The 26,933-nt window shown below is 36.2% G+C and overlaps 1 protein-coding gene across 2 annotated transcripts in view; it reads right to left on the bottom strand.

The window, feature by feature from the left end:
- Positions 1-26,933, bottom strand: part of ADGRA1 (adhesion G protein-coupled receptor A1) — a 286,895-nt gene that overhangs the window by 133,420 nt on the left and 126,542 nt on the right. For both annotated transcript variants that reach the window (XM_054831561.1, XM_054831562.1), the window contains 5 exons: positions 24,630-24,843; positions 8,916-9,080; positions 5,412-5,610; positions 3,946-4,095; positions 775-936 (listed from right to left, as the gene is read on the bottom strand). In XM_054831561.1, coding sequence (XP_054687536.1) covers positions 775-936; positions 3,946-4,095; positions 5,412-5,610; positions 8,916-9,080; positions 24,630-24,843 — 890 coding nt within the window. The remainder of the gene's footprint in view (positions 1-774; positions 937-3,945; positions 4,096-5,411; positions 5,611-8,915; positions 9,081-24,629; positions 24,844-26,933) is intronic.

Below are 26,933 nucleotides of genomic sequence, written 5' to 3'. Positions count from 1 at the left end.
AAAGGTTGTTTAAAAGCAAGCAAGCAAGCAAACCAACCCAAGGAGCGATAAAGCTTTAAAATATTTATCTGAAATGCTAAAAGGATCCATTTCAAGCTTCTGATTTAGATGCATTTCTGCTATTGAAACTAGCAAAAATACAGTTTCTCAGTGTCCAAACGACAACCTCTCTGTATCTAAGTGACAAATTCATGTAGGTGGAGGCCGAGGAATAAGAACAATTTCATACTGCTACAGTTTGCTTCTAAAAAACTAAAACTACCTGCAAATTAGTAATCTCCATGACAAGATACATCTTTTTGATCATTTTCTAAATGCTTTAAGCAACTATTGTTTAGAATCCTCTCTGAAAGGCATGTTAAAATCTTCAAGCAACAAGGGAGCATGTTGTCTTTTATCTTATTAAAAATTCCACTCACTCAACCTGGACCTTTCAAAATAATGGCAAGAACAACAGAAACTGAGCGAATAGTAAGAACACTAGAAAGAGTGTTGTGAACAGTCTATTGTAGAAATAAATACAATAAATCAAAGTCAAGAAAAAACACTTTTTAATATCATCAGTGATACTCAAAAAATATTTTGGTCTTCCAAATAGAATCCAAGAGAAGAAAAAAAAAAAATCACAGAATCCAAGTATACCTACGTAAATTGGCTATGCTGTGTATCTGGTTTACACAATCTCGCTTCTCTGTATAATAGTTGGTTGTAAAAATTGTGAAAAATTACTTTTAAAATAAATTCTGAAAAAAGCTTTGTAATTTTATGAAATACCTTTGATATAACTTGAATATTGCTGGTCAGTATTTGACTTGCAATGTGTTCCACACATCGTACAATCCTCGTGCAGGCTTTGTCTTCCTTTTGAGCCATCCACAACACATGGTCATCAACCAACATTATATTGCTGGCAATTTCAATAAGAGCATCCCCAATCTGGAAGGGAAAAAAACCCAAAACCCAAAAATGGTATTGTCTGGAAAACTCACAAAAATAGGAAAAGAGTACACTGGAGTACAACTGAAAGCAGGCGCCTTATTTTTCTTGGTAACCATCATTCAATAACAGTTTTGATTCTATTAAGAAAATTAAATGGACTGAAAAATAAAGATCAAGAAAAGAAAAGTGCAACTGACTTCAAGAAAAAGCTTTCTTCATTCACAATTTTAAAGCTTATCTTCAAATACACCACAAAAACTGAGTCTTTCATTGGGCTATAAATGGAATCCCAGAATTATCACCCTCTTTCTTAAACTAATAAAAATTGACCGTGCCCCTCCAAAGAACTGCTTCATGTTTAATCAAAGGACCTATGAGAAAAAAAAAAGGGGGGGAAAACACATTTGAAAGATGCTTTTGTTACAGACATAGTGGGGCAAATTTGAGATATAACTTAGGTGCTGGTACAAACCTATATCACCTCATTGGCTATACAGAAAGTGTGGGCTTAGAGCGTTGGATGTTTTAATTCACTCTTGTGGCTAACCCAGAGTGATAAATCTATGTTTTGCCAAATGACATTTTGCAAATTTTGGAAAGTATGACTACAGCTTTCAACTTTTTCTTAGTATATTACATTTAGAAAGAATAAACATCACCGTGAATATTTGGTGATTCTTTCAAATTGAAATGAAAATATTTACTTTTTAAAATTCTAAAACTTAATTTGAGTGAGATTTCAAAGTTAACATTACCATTATTTTTGAAGGCAAACATATGCCCAATATATACAAGGTTGTCACAAATAAACTTGAATAAGAGGTATATAGAAGAGAAAAAAATGACTGAGAGAAATATAGCTAAACAAAAGTTCCAGAGGGTAAAAAGTCAAAAGGCAAATACACAGATAATTCAATGGGAAGGAAAAAAAAAAATTCAGGAATGGTGAAAAAGGTTTAAGGAATGACTGAGGTTATGAAATTAGTTCTGCATTTTCAATAAAAAATATTTAAATTTCACATGCATTGCAAGGGACACAGAAATGATGAGACTATATGTGAAATTTTCTGTGACTGTTCCTGAAATATTTAATTTATTTCTGAGAACATAATTACCAGATAATTCTAGATGGCTTTTGACAATGTGATAGAGTTATTGATACAATGAAAAATATTAAAACACATTAAGAGACTGGAGGGATTTATGAGAAACAATTAAAGCATACACCAATCAGCTAAGCAGTAACTTAGTGAGGGCAGAACAACGGTCTATAAATATACAAAAGGAGAGAAATAAGAAGAGGAAGTAATTTATATTACAATTAAATGCATTAATGAAGAGTAAAGGCATAGCATTAAAAAAATACAACAATTTGGGCTAATACGTGTATATCTTCCTAGCAAAAGTTGTAATATATTACAAATATATCCCCAGTGCAGCTGTTGAAGCTCTCTTGTCTGAGAGGTGAACCACCAGATGGGACAAAGTACCACTAACTTGTATAAAAATGAATAATCCTGTGCTGACGGGGAGAACCAATCCCCAGAGAGGATGTATAGAAACTGTACTAGTTTGGATAAATCACAGAAAACCTATGTGCATGTATTTTCATTAATTTCTAATGGTTTTATATAACTGTAGTTTCAGCTGCTAGTTAATTCCAAACTAACATACCACTGTTCATATGTTGCCTTAAGTGAAGTTCAATCCTATTTATAATTACATGCGTGCAGCCTCATGTGTGAAACTACTGACACTTCAACTTCACATGTATTTTTCTGCCTTCTGAGAGCTAAGAATGGTTATTAGTAAAGAGCTCAATGAATGACGAACCTACTTAGTGAACTTGAGAGGAAAAAGTGTAAAGTTCAAAATAGAAGCAGCAAACAGTGACAAATTAGGAGAAATGTTCTAAATTATGAAAACAATAAGGGATTACAAAGTAAGAGATATAGAGATAATTGGTGGAGATGGAGATGTTTTGATACCAAAAGCCAGAAACTGAAACTTATTTGAAACATGGAAGAAATCAATTAAAAGATTAGAGATGGTGCTCAGTTTTAATGGATAATGCATCAACTGCTAGAAAAATAAAGAGGCTTTATGGTAAATCCCACTGTTTCTTTTGGATGGTAAATTTCTTTTGTGTCAGAAAGCATTAAGATCTTATCAGGATTTTGAGCTGAGATACAGTTGTAGCTTTGAAACATGATTCTTGGAGAGCACTTAATAATACACTTTAGGTCTGGCATATAGTGATGAAATTGAAGTTGGAGGCTTTCTCAAATTGGCACTAAAATGTTAACTGTTACAATCCCCAGAGCCAGAACGGAATGAACATTGCCAAACCAAAAGAAAACAAATGTTTTAACTATAGCTATCACGTATACAAAAATTACAGGTTATGAAATCTTTATGCAAGCAGTTACTCTGAAAATTAACAGTAAAAACTATGATGAACATTGCTGTTCTCTGTAAAAACCTATTTTTCCCATTGGGCTTGCATAACTCTCTGATTAGTTTTTCCCTGTAAAAATGCCATACGTTATGCTAAAAGTTTCTGTAGGAAGCTGCACTTAAAGACACATTTTCTCTTCACATGAAGTGATACATGCTTTCAAAACTCAATGAAAATCTCCTGATGAAATGGAGAAAACAAAAGCATGTGTAACTCCAGCGGCCAGATGGAGAGGCACCTTGAGTTCATTCCAATATGTTAGACATGGTAGAAGTGAAAAATGAAAAAGAAAATGAAAGAAGTGCCTTACTGAAAATCAATTTTTATTCCTAAGCAGCAACGCCTTTGTCAGTCAGATGAGATGACTTAGTTGTCCTTTTTGGCATAAAGAAACATATCACAGTATATGCAGAACATTTGCAATCAGAACACCAGCAATCAATTTTAGAAGCTACTCCTCAGTGTGTGCCTGCATACATTAAGAACAGGGCCATATGTGAAGACTTCACTTCTAAGTGATACTTTTTTTCACCATAGAGATTTCTTACATCTTCAAATTCATCCACGAAGACAATTAACTTTTCCATTATATAAGCCAAATATATTACATCCATTTTATCCGCAAAGTGGGAAGCACCTCTTGTGTAGGCTGTCAGCTGGCGGGAAAATTCAAGCACGGTTGTCAAATTGATGTGCATCTGAAAATACATCAGAATTGTTAGGTGTAATAGTCTGCTAGCTTCATTCTCTTATAAAGGAGATCATATTCAGTTGTATAATGCTTGTTATAATTTCACATGGCGTTATATGCATCAGTGGTACCATGGACATAAATTTCAGGGGCATATGAACATATCCTCAGCATTAGGTCTTAGATTTCATTGCTGTTATCTGAAGACACCACCACAACAGGCCAACAGATTTTTGTCTACTTTTTGTAGACTGTAACTGGCCTCGTAAAATATTATACCAAGCTATTAACCTTGCCTTGCCCATGTCTTTAGATTATCATGACAACAACAGTATCAGTGAGGGTTCATAAATACAGTGGTGCACAGCGGGAGAACAAGGGACAATGGCAGTAAGTTTAAAGAAGAGAAGTTCAGGCTGGTTATGAAGAAAATCTTTTCTGCCATGAGGACAGTCAGGCATTTGAACAGGTTACTCCCAGAGGTTGTGCAGCCTCCATCCTCAGTGGTTTTAAAGACCTGAGCGCTAAAGTCCTGAGAAACCTGGCTTAACCTCATTACTTGCAGGAGAATGGAATGGATTCTAGAGACCTTCCTAATTATTTTATTATCCTATAATTGCACTGGCTCTCTTAATATAGTAATTATTCTTACTTAAGTATGAATACGTCTGAAAACAAACTTCCTGCAGTGTTATCTAGCACTATGGATTGGGAAGAAATGATCAAGGAAACTGAAAGTTGTACAAGTTAGTATGGCAGTTACTGGTCTGTGCCATCCTCTGTCCTGTTCCCGCTTTTTTTCTCATTGATTTCTATCCATTTACTTTTTTATCTCATTCTCTCTTTTACTTATCCATGAGAAACCACTTAAGTACTGCTTTTTTGGAAGACAACGAAAAGGTATTGTAAAGTAGGCTTCAGTTCTGCAGATCTTTAAATATATTACGGACAATGGCAATGAGGAAAGGCATTTCAGCTGACAAAACTCTGATACAGGACTTCAAGAAAAATTAACATCTTTCTGGTAAAAGTGCGTGAGGGGAAGACAAAGAAAGAATTGAAGTGAAGCACTGATAACCTTGCCAACATTACTAATGGTCATCTAAACTCCAGGAACCCAGAGAAAGAAATATTAAAATAAAGGCAATAAATACTGTGCACTTGTTCCTACTACAACTTCAATTACCAAACAAATTGTCTTTCAAGTAAAACATTTTGTTAAAAGCCCAGCTATCCCAAACTTGTGGCTGAACAGACATTTCTTGCAAGCTATTCAATACCATCAGTACTAGAGAAGGGAAGCCCTGGATTTCATAACGTTACCTGACTAAATGCATGAAGAACTTGAGTTACTTCTTGTGAATAAGGACATTCAGAATAGTTTTCTTCATCCCAACGTCCAGTTCGATTACATTTACGCCATGCCTTTGACTCTTCTGCACCATTGTGAAAGGCAATGGAGTTAAAGGAATATTGGAGGCAGGGATGGTAAGCAGTTATCCCAGCCAAAGTTTTGGGCCATCTATGAACAGCATGATAATAAAAAAATCACAATGTGAAACTTCTTACTTAAATGCAACTTACAATATAGCAACAATATATGGAATATAGGAGGAAAAAAAGGCTATTTTAAATTTTACCTCATTATGTTCTATAATGAATTACTTTGTTTCCTTGGAAAATGTCATAATTATACAGGTTTGAGTTTGTCTGGCCACACATGAATTCTGCATTAATTCCAGGAAGGCGTTTGGTGTTAAGGAAAAAAATATGGATGGCATTTTCCCTACATTCATCTTCGCAGACTGCACAAAGCAGAGCAGTAAGTCCATAAAGCAAAAAAACCCCAAACCCTATTACTAAATGCCATAAAAGGTAAATTCTCAAAATGCACCTGACAATCTTTGCTTTGCATTTTGACCCAATGCTACAAAGCCTTCTCTGCCACAAAGGCCCAAAGAGCAAAAAATCCCTAAATGTATCAGAAACCAATAAACAAGATTTCAGCAGAGATTATAGAGAGTGTCTTATGGAGGAGGAAGGAGCTAGCCCTCAAAAATTAACTATTTATGTATACATGATTTATGTAGTGCGATTCCAAAACAGTCTTTGAAAACCAACTATAAATCAAGAGCAGCCAGAATTCTTCTATTTAGCTCATGGGTCTATCATGCAATACTCTTTTTCTGTACATCTGCCGCATTCTCTAGAATGGCACAACTGGGATCTATTTCTTTTGGTACCAAATCCATTGTCATTTCCAGGCTAGTATGGAGATAGCAGGATCAGGTAAAAAAAGAAGAACTAGAAGTGTATCATCAGCAAGCCAGCATGTCTGGAATGGATATGGTTCTTTAATTGCACTGATGTAATGACTGAATCAAATCAATCATAAAAATATTCTGCCTGACAGTCAAGCCACACCTTGACAATCAACTTTGCTCAAACATACATATTAGCCCCTAATAGTTTCACAATACAGGTCCATTTGGACATTGTTATATAATATACTGACAGGTTTGGGGCTACGTAAGTTTCCTCATTTCAAACAAAGAAAAGGTAAGAAGAAAAATATTTTTATATGTCATAGCTAACTGTCACTGGAATAATTAATTTGTGATGTAAAAACAGTTGATGCAAAATGAACCATGAAAGGAGCTTCACAAATAATCAAAACATGTTCAGTAATATATTCTCCTTTTGCCTCTGGGCTGAGATATTATTTTTAGTAAAATATTTGCATTAATGCAATTGGGCCATACTGGGTAGCAACTTGCCTCAAAAGTAAAACTAAGATAATTCTGAAACTAGTATTAGCACAGGTAGCAGAATCTGGCCTTTATGAATAGGAATGATAGGACATAACAACATTACCATTTGCATTTCAGAATGATCTTACAGAGAGTTGACAAACAAAAAATAGGCAAAACATGGCCATCATAGAGAAAAACTCTTAGTATGTAAGGACAGTTCATTCTGACTCACAGCGCCTAATTCTTGCTGCAGTTGTGCAATTATAAATACCACCTAGGCTGGTCAACTGAAAGAACCACACTTCCCTAACAGTTGATGCTTTTTTCCTTTTTTTGCCCTATAAAAGAACTGTTCTTTCTAGCTTTGCTTTTGTGGTTCAACTCTTTCTACTTACATGCTTGCTATGTTACCAAAACTTCAAAGACCTTTGTAAGAAAAATTACTGGTGTGATAGCTGCATCTCTGAGGATGAACCTTTGGAACAATTTCAAGTGCTAATGCTGAGTTCAAGTCTGATAAATTCTCTATAATTTTAAATTCATTCCCTCAAATGCCAGAAGAACCTATGGACTCAGCATCCTTTTGATATACATTTTAAAAATAAATTTATATGGGTTTCGACAAAGATGATCAATAGGGAGAGAAATGTGCACTCCTGTTCTTTTGATTTATATAAAATGACAAAAATGCCCCTGGTGTTAGTTTGTGCAGTCTGTAGAATTTATATATATTTATTTATGAAGAAAAGGATGTCATTTTATGGCAAGAACATGAACTTCATAAAGCTGTCATCTAAAAGATTCAGTATGTGTTATCTGACAGGAAGTATATATATTTTAAAAGATCTCATTAAAATACATTTAAGCACGTCCACTATGAGAAAACACAATGGCAGTTTTTGTTATGACAAAATAAATCTATAGCTGAGATTGTCAAAGATGTCTAATGGATTTTAATCCATACATATAGATTAAATATGTAAATATGTTCAGCAAACGTGGTATACTCACTTCTTTCTAATTTATTCCTTTATTTTTATTCAAACACAAGAAATAGTAGTAAAAGGTCTTTGAAAAAGTTTTAAAGGTAACAAAAATGAAGAGAGGCTTTCAGGTCAGAATTATTTGCAGAAAGTTCTGGCATTTATGGGAAGCTTCTCTTGTCTACTTTTCCTTTCATTAACTATTCAAGCTGAATTATTATTATAATTCACTTGGTAACAAATTACCTTCTTGATTTCTCAATGGGAATGCCATCATACATCAGTGTTATTGTCAGGCAGGTAATTATATTTTGTTTAAGAGCTTTCTGCATATCTTTGAAGTATTTTAGAGCTAACTGAAAACAATACCAAATTCCACAGAAGCCTTAATTCTTTCTTCAGATTATGGGGATTAAAATGAAAAAAAAAAAAAAATCCAAACACCAGCATATGTAGATAAAAGTAAAGAAGAAACAAAAATTACATTTAGTCAACAAAAAATTGTGCAGATTCTTAGATTCAGATAGGATGGATGTGTTTTGTAATCACGTGATGTATTGGTGGAACTGTGTGTATCCTTAAGCTCCCTTCAAACGATCTATTTGTTTTACTAAGTAGTTTTACTTGCTATTTTGATTCTGTTTGGTGAAATATTTTACTAACAGTTTTATGTTATTTACCTCTAATCTAAGCTGAACAAAACCAGCAGAACTGGAACAGATTAGAAAAATACTGAAGATTTAATCTTCTAATGCTTTAATGCAGTGTTATCATATTCTATGATTTAGAAAAGACCAAGAACTCTGTCTCATTTAGCTGTAAAGAGGCTACATCTTTTGAAATTTTCCTTGATCTCACACTGAGGAATTAGAAGATTCTCTGACTTTCACAAACCACTGCTGCTCTTGAAGCACTAGCTGCCAGTTCCCATAAAAATCACACAGTGCTCCTCCTTCCTACTATATTACATAAAAATGACAAGTAAAATAAGTGACATCTTCGTAACAGACACTTGAAGTATCATGTAAGCATGAATATGGTCCATATCTATATTAATATATGAAATGCACTCCAAAACCAGAAAATCCTACCTGAAATCTCCCTTGTTGTTAATAACTCTTTCTGCAGGGCAGTAGGGTGCAGCTGTTTCAAGTACCACAATTTCTACCTGTTTAGTGCTGTTTCCATAGGAATTGTTGACTAGACACTCCCAATCTCCAGTTGCATCAATGTCAATGCTGGATAGGATAAGTTCACTATAAAAATAAAAGATTAATTATGTATATACTTAATTATATAGAGATTGAGTCATCGGCTTTCTGACATTAACTTATCTTCACACATTTTCTATGAAAATATAAAACCAAGGTGTGCTCTTTGTTATTATAGGGACAGACAATATGTGAGTGTTTGGTATTAAGATTATAGCAGCACCAATTCGGACTGACCACTCAGATCATGACAGGCTACAACAGAGATTACCAATCATCACAAAAGTATACCAGTTATGTATCAATGCCTGATCTCCTTTCCCCAAATAAAATACACATTTTTTTTTTTTTTTGGGGGGGGGGTACATAAACAAGCACCTGAAAGTCAGAAATGCATTTCAAGCTGATAACGCAACCAATTTACAGAGAATGCTTCCCTTCAGCTGCAATTGCAGCTCCTATGGCATTTCAACAGAAGAATCTGCTGCTCCTGTGGAGGCACGGGAAAGTTTTCAAGAAGAGCCATTGACTTTGGAAGCTGTATATCATTTTCCTGATGAATCCAAAATGAGATGAGGTAAATGCTGATATTTCTTTCAGCATGTCACTGCTCACAAACTTCTTTCACACTGTCCCTCATCAAACATGAAATGTAGTTATTAATATCAATAAATTAAGGTTGCATTAACTCTTTATAATGAGTATTAGACAAGTTAAATTTAGAGACACTTTGTGGCTTTTCTTAAAATACAAACATTGCACATGACTGCACCACACCAATATTTAGCTGCCTAAGCTAAATATTTTATGTATAGCTGGAGAAAGAGGAAATATTTTCAGCAACATTTAAAATTGTCCAGAACTGTTCTGCTTAGTATTTTCTGCATATTTTAAATCAGGCAAGAAGCTTTCCTTCCTCTAATGGATGTAACCCAGGCCATAATGAAATCAATGAAGTTTAGTTTTTCAATTGACTTCATCAGGGATAGAATTTTATCCCATTACTGTAACTCCATAGGTCTCATAGATGAAAATAAAGGTAACTACTACCTTTTAAGAAAGTAATACATTAGATCTTAAATCTGCTATTGGCTAGAAACAAATTGTACTACAGTTTTAAAGAAAGTACAGCTTTTGAAAGTAGCTGGGAGAGGAAAAAATGTAGTAATTATCTGAAATATTTACTTTGCTTTACACAAATGGCTTGTCTGAATACGCCTTGTGGTTTAGACAATTAGAAATTACGTGGGAAGAAATGGAATACAGTCAGAAAGGAGGAGAATGTACATCATAAAAAAAGAAGCACAGAATTTAAAAGTTATTAAATTGATTTCAAATCTGTATTTAAAACAAATCTTAAAAAAATTTTACTTGTGGCTTTTGGCACTTTTGTAGAGACCCTGACATTTTGAAAGATAAACAGAGAATAATTATATATAATTTATTTTTATTTTTTTGCTCTTTTAAACTTCTCTAAAAATGTCATCCTTTTTCAGTTTAAACCTTTGTATATTATACATGCACTTTTATTAACTTGGCTACAAGAAAGGATCGAATCTAATCTCCTTGCATATAGACTCCTCCTGATACACATGAAAGGAGACCACAATCAAGGCAGGAAGTGATTAAACAGCTATGTCATTTTCCCTGTGAAATATGCATACAATGAAGGATGATTGTCTCAAGTACTTACTACAGGACCATTATCTACATCCCCAGAAAACAAGCAAACCATAGTAAATAGCCTTTGATTTAAGTTAAATTGCTTCAGAATTTTTGTGTAGTTCTCCAGATATTCAGTCAAATTCATCATATACAGTAACTTTAAAAAATCTCATACTGCTCCTATTTATCATGACTTTGAGCTCCAAGTACCTTGGAACCCCCTATTTCATTTTTACAACGAAATCTAATGTGTTTTTATTGCAGGAAATATAGAAAAACCATTACTAGCCATTCTCAGACAGAATTGCTGAGTATTTTTGTGTCAAAAGAAGCAATTGTTCTCTTAAGAAGTCTCAGATGTGAAAGCCCAATAACAGCAGCCTCTTATCATCGCTCTTAATACATCATTTTACATTCAGGTTGAAATACATAAGTGAAATTAGCCAGTAGATAAAAAATTTTTAATTAAATCTTCTATTTCATATGTTACAACAATCTCACATCACCTTTACAGAAGCCTGAGAAAGAAGATATTCCTAGAGCTTATCAAAACAATTATCCATAAAAGCTCTTTCTCACTGAAACAATAGGCAGCATAAATATTCATCTGTGGCATCAAGACCTGGACACTTCCCAAGTGAATAGAATGTATGATAGTTGTGCTCATCTTTTAATATATTTCCTATAAAATATCTATAATCATTGTTAACAATACAAATTTGGTAAAACTGGGATCCATGGTGATTTTAGGTAAATGCAATACTCGAACATATTATCAGTTTACAGGTAATCAATATGAAGATAAATAAATATGAAGAAAAAGGTTACATTTTCCATTTATTTAAATTGCTGAAATGTGTTCCGATGCAAATTTATCTGCCACTAAACAGATCTCCTGTCATTAGATGAAGTTTCCCAGTTTCACAGACAAATATTTACTGATACATCAACGTTGCTTCTGCTAGAAATGCAATATTTGAACACTGGTTCAAGTTCTCTAAAACGATGAGTAAATCCTCACATTCACCCTGCTAATCTTCTGTGGCCCTTACTTCTGATGGTGAACCAAAATAAGCCAGAATAGGTTTATGCAATATAGAAGAAGCGGTATAATGACTAGAACGTGGAATTGTCTTCTGAATTGCCATCTGGCCACTGTAAATGATGCATTCATTTATATTCCTTTAGGAATATTTTGGATAGCAAGCCCAATGGTGAAACTGTTCATTTACTTACCATCTGGATATGACAAATGACAAATTGATCTTATACCCCTGGAGAATTTGGGGGGCTAGATTACAAAACAAAAAGAAAAAAAAAAAATTTCTCAAAAAGAGCAGTCAACTTGATCCTTTAACATCTTCTCCACTTACAATCCTCGGCAACTTCATAGTCCTAGAAGACCAAAAGGAAAGGGTGGACCTGTACAGAATTTTAAATGTCTTAATAAAATCTTCTAGTAGGTCAGTTACATATTTTAAGTCTTGGCACTGTGTGCCTCATGGTGTGTACCCTCTATATCCTCTCTCTGAGCTGAGATACTGGTCCATACAGGTGCGGAGTAGGATCTATCCTCTTTGAGTTCCTGGACCTTCCAGGACAATTTCTCCACAGCCAAGACAAGGGAAGAAGAGAGACTTTCTTCATATTGGTGGAGTTGGCCAGCCACTTCACCCACCATTGGTGCCTCTTCGCCTTTCCAGTCCATAACTGCCAACGAGTCGGCATAGGACGATCACGTGCTCTGTACAAGCTTCCGCCACGTGGATCGTGTGCATTGGACTTCATCAGGATCTGTGGGTAACTGTGCATTGTCTGGGTCATAATAAACCATCTCCCACACAGCTAATTCCCTCAGGTAACAGATACCTCTGTCCATGGTGGTCCACTTGCCTGGGTGACATACAACATCTCACTGAAGGGATACCTTTCCCTCACATCTGACAGAAGTCGCCTCCAGAGGCTGAGGGCTTGTGTCTTTTTTCCAATCACTTTGTCAGTGCCCCCTTCCCTAGACAGGGATCCCAGCTGCTTGGCTTCCCGACCCTCTAACTCCAGGCTACTGGCCCTGTTATCCCAGCATTGGAGCAGCCAGGTAAACACAATGTGCTCGCTTGGGTGATGGCTGAAATCTTTTCGCATTATCTTGCAGCTCACTTAGGGACAGGGATCGGCTGATTACCTCTGGTTCTGCCTCTTGCTCCTGTTCTCATGATGGTCCTGGTTCATCATCATCATTTACTGAGTGAACTGGGGGTTTTGTGTGTATTTCTTCTTGTGTATTGGGGTGACTGATACCAGCACGGGTTGGTTTTCTGGTTTAGCTGCACTGCCTGTTGCCAGGGTTGGAGTAGCCACAGTGCCTGTCACTCTGTTTTACCTCTCTTCCCACTGATGGCGCTGCCTAATATCGAGCAGTGTTTGGTAGATACAGGCCAGAGCCCAGCGCGGTGCAGTAAGTTGTGCCTATTTGGAATAGCCACAACATTTTCCTTTCAAATATTCTCCCACTTCCATCAGCATCCTGTAGTTGTTCGGGAGTGAAGTTCCAAACCATTGGAAGTGAGGAGTTCTCTAGAGACCTGCCCATATTCTCCCACATGCCATGCCACCCATCACTATTCAGCCTCAGGACAGAGCTCTGGGTGGTATTCTTAAAACAATTGTTTTTAGCCCTAAACGAGACTTGAAACAAATTCAGGAGACATAGCAATAGGAGCATGCTGGCTTGAACACCCGAAGGATATTCAAAATTCTCAAAAGCTGTTGTAACCAGCCTGAAGAAAAAGAGAAGGTGAAAGAGCAGGAGAAAGTATCCCCCTTGTCTTCCCCATAGATTGCACTTGGGTGCAATTATTAATCAATTCCGAGAGATATCATCCAAGGTACGGGCATGACAGCAATGCCACATACAAATACCAGCTTAACCTCATGACCAGTGATGTTATCATATAAATTGACATTACACAGTACAGCAAAATGAGAATCCTGACCCCTCTCCCAGAGGTGACAAACAGCGCTGCAGGGAATACATACAGCAAGTAAGGGTTGACGTAACACAACCATGTGAACAAACAAAACACCGTTGTCATCAGTGACTGTTTAACTAATAAAATAAACGCGTACAACAAATTTGTTTTAACACGCTCTGGTCAGATCTGTTGTTACTTCAACCTTTTGAGCCCCACGTTGGGCACCAAAAAGGACTGTTTTGGTTTAGCCCCAACCAGCAGCTGAGCACCACGCGGCCGCTCGTTCACTCACTCCTCCCCCGTCCCAGTGGGATGGGGAGGAGAATCGGAAGAAAAAGCTAAAACTTGTGGGGGGGATAAGGACAGTTTAATAGGACAGCGAAGGAAGAGGAAAATAACAATACTTAGAACAGAATAGGCAAAGCAGGTGACACACAATGCAATTTCCTCACTGCCCAGAACCCAATGCCCAGTCCATCCCCAAGCAGTGATTACCCCTCCCCAGCCAGCCCGCCCCCACTTTATATAATGAGTATGATGTCATATGGTATCAAATATCCCTTTGGCTAGTTTGGGTCAGCTGTCCTGGCCGTGTCCCCTCCCAGCCTCTTGTGAAAATTAACTGTATCCTAGTCAAAAACCAGGACAGCACTGTTACATGAGCATGCCCAGCAGTTCCATTGTTTTTCTTACTCTTAATAGAAGGGCATTCTTGATCTCTCCTGGTCATGTCAATGAGTCTTGATAAAAGGCAAGAACTCTTCTATGACCTAAGAAGATGGCAGGACTCTCTGGTTTAGGAGCTCGACAAAAGCACAACAGAATTCAGAGAGGACAGCACCTTTGCCTGTATACTTTTCTTGATTATCCTATCTCACAAAAGCTAATAAACATCAGGCTACATATAAAATCATCTTGCCTCTACTATGGAGCTTTTGTAAGGATGGAGTATGAGACAGAAAGAGTTCCTACATTAGCAATCAAATCCTACTCCTCAGAGGTGTGATAGTTGCTGCTTTTGTGGAAATTTTTGACCTACCAAGACATAAAACAGACATTCACGAGATGGTGTCAAGGCAAACTGAATATGAAGATTGCTGCCTGATGAGAACAAAAGGATGACTACCAAGCTTTTCTCAAGTTTTCTTTTGAAATGATAGTGGCCTTCTCAGTAAAGACATTGAAAGGAAGAAAGAGAACATACATGTTCCTTCTTTCTTCATGGTAGGATTCCTTTTTCAAATATGATGACTGACATATTGAAAAATTAACTAAAATGTAGAGCTGATGCAATTGCATGAAAAAGTTGTTATAATATTGGATAGAAGCCCGTGGCATTGGTCATTACAAAGAGAGGAACGGTAATGCAGGAGGAAGTCGTACTCATGTAATCAAGTAACCTGTGACAATGGATTTCTATTTGAGGCATAGTTTTGCATTGCTACAGCTATGCATAAGTAATTAGACAATCAGAAGTAGGTCTCATTATGCAAAGTTACTCAACCATGTCCTGAAGTAATACCTTAGTGACACTTACTGTATGCCCCAGCAGTCATTTGCATGCCAGCAAAGAGAGTAACAAATAAAGAGGAGACTTTAACACCATATTTTGATTGGCTTTCCACAAGAAAGGCTTTACAGTCTGACTTGAGTTCCTGTAAGACTTGGGAAGAACCAACTGCTTTTCCTGGATAAAAATAAAAATTAATTACTCAAGCACAGGTAACATTTAGGTTTCCTCATATTCTTCTTCAGACAGATAAACAGCGAATGCTTTTCTACAGCTCAGGCAGAAGGCCTGCATAACCTGCCTCCTACCCATACCACCTTAAATTATTAATAAATACTAACATAGAATTTAAAAAATGAGTGTTGGTCTCCGGAGTAGACTGCTGCTTGGAATGCAGCCTTTCACAAGGGATATAAGGTTAAAACATGGAAAATGAATAGAGAATGTGTAAATCTAGGCACTTTAACTGAACTTAAATTGCTAGTCTGATCTCTCTGACAAAATTACTTATTTACCCATGAAAGAAACAGCTTTAGAAGGCTGATGGCCTTTAAAGAAAGCTTGTGTCCAGGCAACAGGAAGAGAAAAGGAAGATTAAAGATTAAAGTTGGTACTCATTTTATGCTAGATGTCTAGCAAATATTTTCAGGTGTAATCAATTTGTCATACACATAGGGAATTCAATACCCATGATTTTCTGTTTCTTCTGATTGAATATAAAAACAAAGCATAACTTACCATTTAATGCCATCCATAGCTACCCAAGAAATGTAATGTGCTATAATGTACTTTTCCTATAATTTATCTATCAGCTAATTTGTTCATATCAGTATGCTAGGACCATGTCAACAGTTGGATTTGACTTCAGAGATGTCAATGGAGAGGACCTGATTTTAATGACAATATACTGACCAAAAAAAAAAAAGCAACAACAAAAAACCCACAGAAAACCACTACTTCCAAAATGGCAGAAGAGACCTGTATGTCAGTGAGTAAACCATCTCGCTTTATTTTCCTTTGTATTGTTCAAATTACTTTGACTGAAATAGAAATGTTCAAAAATGTTGTCATAGGCTAATATCGTCCAGTTTTTATGTAAATATTTTCCCAATAGCAAGATATGTTTTCTGTAAGTGGATGTCAAAGAACCTGTGACCTATATTTATATGCCATCAATTTGTTTCTTAAAATTGAGAAAGCAAATACTACTAAGAATGACTAAACCAAATCATCTTCAGAAACAGAGTCAGAAATCTAAATAGCTCTACAACATACCACAACAGGTTTGGTTTCTTGCATGATCCTTTTCTCTCTCATTGAGCTCGTCAGATAGAGACACACCACCAGCGACTGTGCTGCATCGAAGGGTGTGCATAAAGATGTTTACATTTATCCTCATACTCCCACAGTCCTAGAGTCAATATATGCCAGTCTAGCTAGCTGAGAACATAAAGTGGGGAGGAAAAAAAAAAAAAAAAGGGTATCAACAGCTCTAGAGCACTCAAAGCTTTTTGTTGCTGCAGAAACCTTCAGACAGCTGGCGGGTCTGTGATGGCACAGTGCTGTAAAGCTATCCAGAGAGAGTACACCTGGGCCAGGGCTTATTTAAAGTACTTTATGAATCAGTTGTCTGTCATCAAACGGCTTTGTCAGTTGGTGAAAGGTTTGGGGATGCTCAAATGTGTTTATTGTTATTAATTTTGTTCTATCAGCAAACTGCTTTACTGCAGGATGTCTACAACTGCTGTCTGCTGGGGAGATGGTGCTACACCTGCTGTACGCCTTTCATCTGCCCTTAAGTAGTCTGTATGCTGCAATGTTATATCCAGAGGAAGCTTTATTTCATTAGCATAACGCTTGTTATCTGTACACTATCACAGGTTCTTAGACAAAAATAACACTATGACAATCAGTCCAATCGCCAAAATTGCATTAAAAGCTTTTTAAAGTAAAATATTTCCCAGATGAATCAGAAGTGTTAACTGACTTACGACAATTCTTATTTGATTACGTGCCACTGGGACCAGCAAAAAAAACCCAACACCCAATGCACCCCTCCAGTCAAAAAAAACCTACCCCTGAACAACACACAAAAGAAAACAAACTAAAAACCTACTACATTAATTTTACAATTTCAAATTATTTGCCAAAGGCACAGTACTTTGACAGAATTTCCCACTCTGTTTAGTCAGTGGTGATGTTACAAATGCAGAAATTATTTAATGAATACTTTATGGGATAGAGTAATTGTATATTAGGTCTAGAATACTGACCTGTTTTATTCGCTGACCTGCAAGAAATTTGGGAACATCTAAAAAGGAGGTAAAACATAGCAGATTCCTACATAAGAACTTCAGGAAGAGTCTCTATTCTTTTGCCAGTATACAGTGTATCTCTAACAGTGTAAACTTTATTTTGTGATGGCCAGGAGTTATCCAATCAAAATACCATAAACAATTAAAAATAGGGCTCTTTTATCCCATAGGGAGAAAGAAGGGGAGGGGCTGGGACCTATAGTCATGGAATTGCAGCGTGCTACTAAAGTAAAAATGCTTTCTATAAGTCCATGAGGAACATGTCCTACAACACGTTTTCCATGTTGAAAAGACTGAAATACATGGAAAGTAAAAAGTAATTCAGTTATTTGTTTTAATATTTCTAACATGTTTTATTTAAAGAAATGGTTTACTTCACGAGTATCTAAGGTGACTGACTTGGTAGGAGGAGTACGTCAGAGTCTGGACATGTCAGCATTGCTCTGATAATCACAGCTGATGCACAGGGTTACAAACTACTGCCTGGACTGAGAGAATATGTATAATGACACCTTACATTGGTGTTGACAGGAAAAGTAATTTTAAAAAAGCCAGTCCTGGGATGTTCACACCAAACTGCTGCTGCAGTGCAGCATCTCCTCAGCTGTATAGCTGCAGCTGTGTGAATGGCCACATTAAAAATCATTCTGGCCCTAAAAAAGTCAAAGCAAACCCCCCCTGCAGGGGGGAAAGTGCAAATTTTTGTTCTTAATACTGAACTTAACATTTCATTTCATTTCATTGATGTGGCTGGATGGACCCATACATAGCTGCAGGAAAGAAGCAGAGATGGAAGTGAGGGGTCAAAATTTAGTGCAAGGCATCTTGCTAATCTGGTCTGAGCATCACTGAAAGGGTACTCTTTTAAAGTTCTTCAAGAAGGACTTTGTCAAAATTTTTTACAGTTCTGACTTACTATTTTTCTAGGGGTTTTTTATCCTATAAGCCCAAAATACTTACATATATTTTTTGTGAAAATATCTATTTCTCAATCACATTTCAATAAGCAGTTACCAAAACTAAGCCTACAGTTTTTATGTCACAGCTGAATTCTTACATAATTGTCTATTCCTTTAATGGTACAGGGTATTGTGGTTGCTGCTTTTGCTTTTCGTAGTATTGGTATGCTTTTTCACAGATTATATTTTAAATTATTCCCCAAACTGATTAGTAATAAAATTATCATTGGGTTTTATTTGGATAATTGAAAGATTTTTAGAGAAAAGGCCTAAGTTTAATCAATCTTCTGAATTAATTCACATGAAGATTCTCTTAAGCTCAGATAATAAAACCCTTAGCCTGTGCATTTCATAATATTTTGCAATAATTTTAAATATTATCTTCCTGTCTGATGTATGAGAAGGTTACCAGTAAAGGTGCATCTGTTACTAGTCTTTTGCTGCCTACAGTGCCTGAAGTAAGGTGTAGACCATTGACTACAGGGTTTAAAGTAATCTCAAAACAATACAGAAACATTGATTTACAATTTAAATTGTTTTTTTGTTTCATTTCTTTCCTAACTACTCGACAGCTAAGGGTCAAGCAGAGTCAATTAGGTGAACCAACAAAATATCAATACTAAACAATTTCTGCTGATTTCCCTGGGCTTCGCAGTAAGACCCTCAGCTGCTCATCTCCAAATGCTCATGACAGCAGAACACAAAGCACTTGTGAAGTATCTGCATTTCTCAGTCGGAGTCTTTGTATTTGTTCCAACGCTTATTTTTTTTTTTTTAATCTTGTGCAGAGTGAATCTCCAGTATTTTGCCACGATTTGGCACATATCTGAACTTCCAATTGTGTATCCAACCTAGTAACATGCTCATCAGTGATATACTGTTTTCAGACTGTTCTTAATCTAGTATCGGTCCAAATCACTCCCGCTTGCTTCATATCTTTTCCAGGTGTATTCTTGCCACAAACTTAGGAAAGTTCAGGGGTCATTTGGATTCTTTCCAGAAAAAATAGGCATAGAATTTCTGCCTTTCTCCCAGAATTTCTGGAAGTTTTGTTCTTTCTTATACAGTATGCCTGCCTGGATCTCAAACTTGTCATGATACCACCTGTCTACTCCTGTAGTTGATTTGTACTCATACTAATTTCTCTCAGTAATGGTCTTATCTTAAACTACCCTTATTCTCAGCCAAGTTCCAAATGCTTTACTAATAGCTGCACTGATAATTTCAAACACTTAAAAATTATTAATTGGATTCAAAACTGCCTTTCAATTACAAAAATTATGATTGTAATTTTTAATCCACAACATTGCATTCCTTTTTTTTCTCTCCCAGTTTCCTCACTATTACAGTGCTAGTGGATAATGATTTGAAACTCTTCCTGGATATCAGATATTTCTTTTGCAGATGGAAGTTCTGGAGATTTTCACATAATCATATACCTCTAAAAGCAGCCTTCAGAAATGAATATACACATTTTAAGTATAAATTTTAAATTCAGTTTTCTTACTATTGCCTCTATCCTTGTTACACCCAAAGGATCAGCTGTAGTTCCATAATTGCCTTATCTCAAACATTGCTATTTCTTTCATTATTTACTTTTGACCATCCCGTATTGGCATCGACTGCTGTCAAAATGTAAGGAAGCACTAGATGCTTTAAAAAATCCAACAGATTCTTACGCTTACTTTTTTCTTTTTTTTTTCTTTTTCTTTTTTAAAGTACTGCATTTGGCAGCCATATTTAAAGACTGCAATACTTAGGACAGAATTTAAGAGAAAAACACTATTTGTGGGAGATCGCAGTCGAGACCTAATAGTCTGTATTGCCAGTGGCAAATCTATCTACATAACATAACAAAAATTATATCTGAAAAACACATCCGATACTAAGACCTGCTATCCTAGGTTTAGTTAAGAGCATGTAAGTTGTAGCACTCCTTTTTATGGGTTCTTAACTTTCTGCGCAGTTTAATGTTTGCAGAAAGAGCACTTGTGAACTGTAATGGTCCCAGAGCAGCCATTACAGCTGTCAGAGACATAAGCACTGTTAAACACTCTACACAAGTATTTACAAAACAGAACTAAAAAGACTGTAAAATTGTCATTATTGTCTATGTGGTAAATAAGAAACTTCCTGAAAATTAAAGTCTCTACTACTACAGAGTTGCTTGGTTCATAAAACTAAAATATTTTCCTTTTTTAGTTTAATATTCTAATAATTGTCTGGCTAGCCTCTCCAAACACTGAAAGGGAACAGTGGGGAAGTTGGGGAAGATGCTATGTGGCAGAGAATCATACATAATCTCCCTTCTATGTGGCTTCAGGGATATGGACTGTTTCATTGCCACTTATTGTGAACAAACTGATAATCTAATACTCCAGGCTTAAGAAATTAGGCTGTCTTCATGGAAACACAAGTTACAATTTCAGCTAGATCCATTCGCAGATGATAGGAAATTAGTTCCACATCGCATTTACATTTTCACATATGAGTCTGACGTTTATACACAGGCATAATGACAGAAAATTCAACATGAGCAAAATCAAATATTATTATCATTGGCAAGAAAGGGTAAATGCGAGCTAGCAGCAGAATTGAAAACACCTTCTCAAGATCTCCTATAAGGGAATACTCTTTGCCAAGAAAAATGTCACAGGCCGGAATACAGTTCAAAACTTTAGTTTAATTATTGTAACAAAAACATTTATTTTAGTTTATTCTGCTTTATCATAGGAGACAAAAAATACACATTTGGATATTTTATCCTTTTACTGTGGCAGTTAATAAAACAGAAGGGTTTAGTATGATATTTGTGTTGTAAATCCACGTCCAGAAATATCTGGAACTACCCAATAAAATAACCATCTAAAAATGTTTGAATAAGCAACTTTTGGAACAGGACTTCACCTCTTTGTTCAAAACTAGCTTCAGAGATCTTTAAATTGCTAAGCAGCACAAGCCAAAGCCTGTCCTTTAGTGCAATCACCGAAAGCCACAGAGAGTGGACATTTGCTGTAAAGAGTAGGTATAGGAAGGCAAAATATGACACTGTAAAAACTAATTTTAAATTACCTTTATTTTTACTCCAGATCTTAGACTTAACATATGATAACCTCAGGGAGGCGCAGCCTTTCTGATGTTTCACAGTGCCTCGTACAACTGTGATTTAGCCTTAAGAGCTATCATGAAATATTGTGTAATAGCAGGTAACAAGCATATTAATACATATTATCGAAACATGTAAAAAGCACGCTATTACATATTACTTTAACATATAATAATAACAACAGTATGAATGGAGATATAGTATACATGGTCATGATGATGGGATTAAGAAAAGCTGAAGAAAGTTTTTTGCAATCATAACTTGACCAATGTTTTCTCATTTTCAACACGAAGAGACAATACATCTCTACAATTTACATTTAAAAAAATATTTACTTCAAAATAGTATGATTTTTGAAAGCTAGTTTCAAAAGCATAGGTGTCTCATGCCTTTAGCAAGTTAGGTTTGATCAGTCCTTGATCAAGGCAGAGGCATGACTGCTTGAGTATTAGCATTTTTGATTGTATAAGGACCATGTTGTATAGTAAATGCAGTGTTGATGCCCTACTATATTGTGAAGTCAAACACATAGCTCAAATAAATGAGCAATTAAAATGTTTTAAGCCTTTAAATAGCTGTTTAAAGGTTGTGAGTTTAATTAAAAAAATATTTTTTCTCATTGTGACAGTCTGTATCACATAACTTGCACAAGTCAAAATATTTTTCCAGTTTATAACAGCAAATACGAGGATGTACTTAGAGAACATTCTTTTTGAATACCTGGTTCCAGTCCATACTGCAACGTGAGCATCAAGATCACCTATTTAATGGCACAGTAAACAAGGTAGGTAGCAGATCAACCATCCTTATTAAAATATTGTTATGGTAAACAATTATTTTTATTTTGTAGTCTGGCAAAAATTAAGCAATGTAAGGTAAAATTCAGTCAAGCTACTTCTAAACTAGCTTTTTAAGAGGAGAGCTATTTTGAAAAATCTTAACATTTTTAGACAATTTATTTCAGTTTATTACTATGCTCTGCAAATTGCTTATATAGTTCAAAATATAATCCAGTTGAAAAATATAATGAAATTAACAGCATGTCTTTTAATTTTGATAACGTGGAAATAAGAAGAACATGCTTTAATTTACGTGACTCGGCAGTAATATAATAGCTCGTGCACTTGGCATTACAATACTAATTGGTCTAATAGTCTTTTTCATTATCCGCTACAGCCAGACACATCAGTATTAGAAGAAAGCCAGTAGCTGTGAGAACAGGTCAGATCTACGCCTCTAGATCTATAGAACTCCAAAAGGGGTCAAATAATCAGTGAGTAGATGAAATTAAAATCAATAATGCCGAAAGACCTCAGTGGAGAGGAATTAATTTGACTCCCTTCATAACTTTCATTTGACAGTTCAAGCAGCATTTCAGGTCAATTATATTAATAGAAACTGGTTGAGTGAAAAGATGTTAATGATGATCCAGAGCTAATTAGCATAGCTATTTTCACTCCATCTTCTACAAAGAGAAAGGATTTTGATCGATGATGGAAATTGGCAGAGGACAAAAGGATGTGTGCAACAGCTTAGCAGCTTTTAGTGACAAACCCATACTCTATGATGAAAACCAAAGATAAAGACAGAAATTTACAATAATTTATTAAATAAGATGTAAAAGGAAAAACTGAAGCAAAACTGGAACAAACCGGTCATTGCCAAATATTAGTTGTTACTTCTTTTATAGAAGCCTATTCTACTTCATTCCTCTTGCATTTTTCACATCAGAAAAGGTTTTTGTAGATCTCTCTGTCTCTGTGTCTCTGTATGCACAGAGGTGCACAGAGGTGCACACAGATGGCAAAAGCCATAGAAAGTTGACAAAAATGTTAATAAGAAACAGGTATGGGATTACTTAACTAAAGAATAAAGGACAAGTGTAAGGTCTTGCATCTGGGAAAACATAATCCAGGAGTGCAGCACAGACTGGGATCCACCTGGCTGGAGAGCAGCTCTGTGGAAAGGGACGTAGGGGTCCTGGTGGACAAGCAGCTCGAACAGTGTGCTGCAGCAGCAAAGCAAGCCAACAGGATGCTGCATTGCATCAACAAGGGCATCACTAGCAGAGATAAAGAAGTCATTATCCTACTCTACTCAGCGCTCATCAGGCCACACCTGGAATACTGTGTTCAGTTTTGGTTCCCGCTATGCAAAAAAGATGTGGACATACTGGAGAGGGTCCAGAGGAGGGCCATGGAAACGATCAAAGGACAGGGAAGCCTGCCATATGAGGAAAGGCTGAGAGAACTGGGTTTGCTCAACCTTGAGAAAAGAAGGCTTAGGGGAGAGCTCATCACCATGTTCCAGTACTTATAGGGTGGCTATAAAGAGGATGGAGACTCCCCTTTTACAAGGACTCACACGGAGAAGATAAGGGACAATGGGTGCAAGTTACTCCTGGGGAGATTCCAGTTGAACACAAGAGGAAAATTTTTCACAATGAGAACAATCAGCCATTGGAATAATATCCCCAGGGAAGTGGTGGGTTCCCCAACGCTGGACACTTTTAAGATTCGGCTGGATGGGGTGCTGGGCCGTCTTGTCTAGATGGTGCTTTTGTCTAGACAAAGCTTTTGCCAAGAAAGGTTGGACCAGATCATCTTTGAGGTCCCTTCCAACCTGGTATTCTATGAATATAGGATCCAGTACATTAGACCCTACAAAAATTAATCCAAGCCTTTTAAATGGATAGTTCTTCGCAGGAAGATCACAGTTCCATCTTCTAAATGGTGTCAGGAAGAAGTAGTTTGGCTGTCACTCATACGCTACTGAAACTATTCTAAGTTCAGTTTCTTTTCATGGTTTACTGTCTAAGAAACTGTTTTTTTCTGTTTCAAATCCATAGTTGCTCAAATCTGGATACTTAGACACAAGAAATACAATTTGGAACCACAGCCATTCATAGCCAGGAAAAACCTATAGCTGTGTGTGTTCCGATTCAAGCATGCAATTGAATTGCTTCAAATAAAACAACTCCTGATGCATGTTTTAACGAGGCTTATGGCAAGCATTACAGCTGTTCACCTTGCCTACAAGTCTGACTATTACAAGGAGTATACGTTACCGTGTAATTAAGCAGCAGTCATGAATGATGCTGTCCTCCACAAATATGCCACTCTCTTCATCTGTTTCGATCAGGCGACCAGCATGGTACCAATGTACTTGGGTGGTATTGTCAACGTATGTTGCGGTACACTGAAATGGCAAACGGTCTCCATGAAAAACCACTTGTCTTTGTGATGGGATCAGCTCAAAAAGAGGAAGTTCCAGAGGCCCAGCTGCAGGGAAAACAAAACAAAACAAAAAGAAAAAAAAAACCAACCCTCACAATTAATTCCTCTCATGTGTATTGTGAAATGAACTAATTGTATACAATTCTAGCTTCCTCGATCTTAACATTAAAGCACTAATATAAAAGCTATGCCCACAAACTTAAGTCTGATCATGTAAATTCTAGAGATCACATTTCTTTCATTGGTGTGAGCCCAGATAATTACAGGATTACTAGAATAGCTACAGAAAATTGGTTTCACAGAATAGTTCACAGTATGGGTGAGGTTGGAAGGAATCTCGAGATGCTCGAGTGCAGCTCCTACTCAAAGCAGGATGCTTTACTACAGAAAAAAAAAAAAATCTGTCTTCCAATTAAGGAAAAAGTACAGCTATTAATATAGGTACAGTTAACATTTATGAGACAACTTCATTGTCAGTGGATGAAATTCCCACTGTATTCCAGAACAAAATTTACTCATTCTAGAGAGCCTAAGAATAGAAGAGCCTTATCCAAATCCCCATATGCCTGGGATTTGGATAATAATAAGACTAATAACAAAAGTTTTTACTTTCCCCTGAAGTTCAACTGTCCCTATGATTTCTCATTTCCCTGGCCCTGCTTCCTTCTGCCTCTTCCACAAGTCGTCTTTACTCTCTAGATGTTTACTCAACATTAAATATTTATCTAAATAGCTCTTTCTAATTTTTAATAGTGGAGTACATTTCACCATCTTTATTTTATGAATTTTATCTCTCCTGTCTTTCCCCAAGAAATACCGTAATAATAAGAATATCATATATTCTTATTTTAAGCAGAATCTTACAGAAAACAGCTGCTATCAATGCCTAAACACAATTAAAAAATAAATAGCGTTGTAAATTTGGAAGGCATATGCATTTTTGGGACTGCTGAAAGTCTGCTAATTTCATAGATTTGTCAGTGATTGAAGGCTGTATCCTTCAATCCTACAGTGTCTGTAGAGATTGCATCTCTAGACAGTATTTGTTTTCTTCCATTTTTATTTCTAGATCCTGAAACTACCTTAACACAACTTCTGTAAAATATTTTCTGTACGTTGTAAGATTAATGCCATTTCTTTAAATCGGTAGTAGAACATCAAAAAGAAGCATTTTAGGAAAGGTAATTGAAACAGAGGCTCTGCATCTAAAGAAAGAAGATCATCTTCTATGGGATAACAAGGAATAAAGGAAAATCTTATTTTCTTTTTTCTGATATAGTCTCCTTAGGCAAGAGAAGAAAATTTCTACCTCTGATACTTTGTTATCATCACGTAAAATTCTAAAGGTAATAAAAATACTAAGGATTCACATATGTGATTGATAAACACACTACCATGAACGTTTTGTCCAGTAATTCCTAAAACACAACCTTTTCACCACAGCCTACAACGCCAAAACAACTGACTGAGCCTGGGTCACTTTATAACTTTGCTGCTGCAATCTCATCTTAGACACAATGCCTACAGTCTTGCACCTTGGAAATCATTCTGCCTTGATGAGGAAAGGGTATTTTTAAGCTAAATCTTCTTCACCCCTATTTTTCTTCTGTTTTCATTTAAAGGCCTCTCATCATTAATATCTATCCAGCCTCCAGGGTTGCCAGTTGAAAGGTCACCCTTCCATGTTTGCATCACTAGTAACTACCTCAAATATCTATTTTTCTGACAAGTACTTTAACATTTTTTTTCCCATTTCACTGCTCACCAGTTTATCTTCCTTAAACTTTCTCCTCAAAATCCTCTACTGCCCATAATAAATACAGATGAGTTTAACCATGCCTAACCAGATTGCAAGCCATAATCACTGGTTCTACAATTGCTAAAATTTGTGGACAACCATCAGTGTTTGTTCTTTTCCTTACTCAGCAACCCACCCTAACACGCTTCTTTATGTCATTCAGATGTTGTCTTTGGAACACTTAAATCGTGAAAAGCCGCATTTATGAACCTAGCTTTGGGCCCTCAATACTATTGGGGATTTAAAATGTGAAATAGTATGTTCATCACCTGCTTTGAATAAACAGTGAAAGGGATCACTTCTACTTTTTTATAGAGTAAGAACGCTGGCGAGCATA

This window comes from Grus americana, chromosome 7, assembly GCF_028858705.1.
Source record: "Grus americana isolate bGruAme1 chromosome 7, bGruAme1.mat, whole genome shotgun sequence".
Taxonomy (NCBI): domain Eukaryota; kingdom Metazoa; phylum Chordata; class Aves; order Gruiformes; family Gruidae; genus Grus; species Grus americana.
Note: the sequence above shows the minus strand (reverse complement) of the source record. Positions and strands in the feature narration are given on the sequence as shown.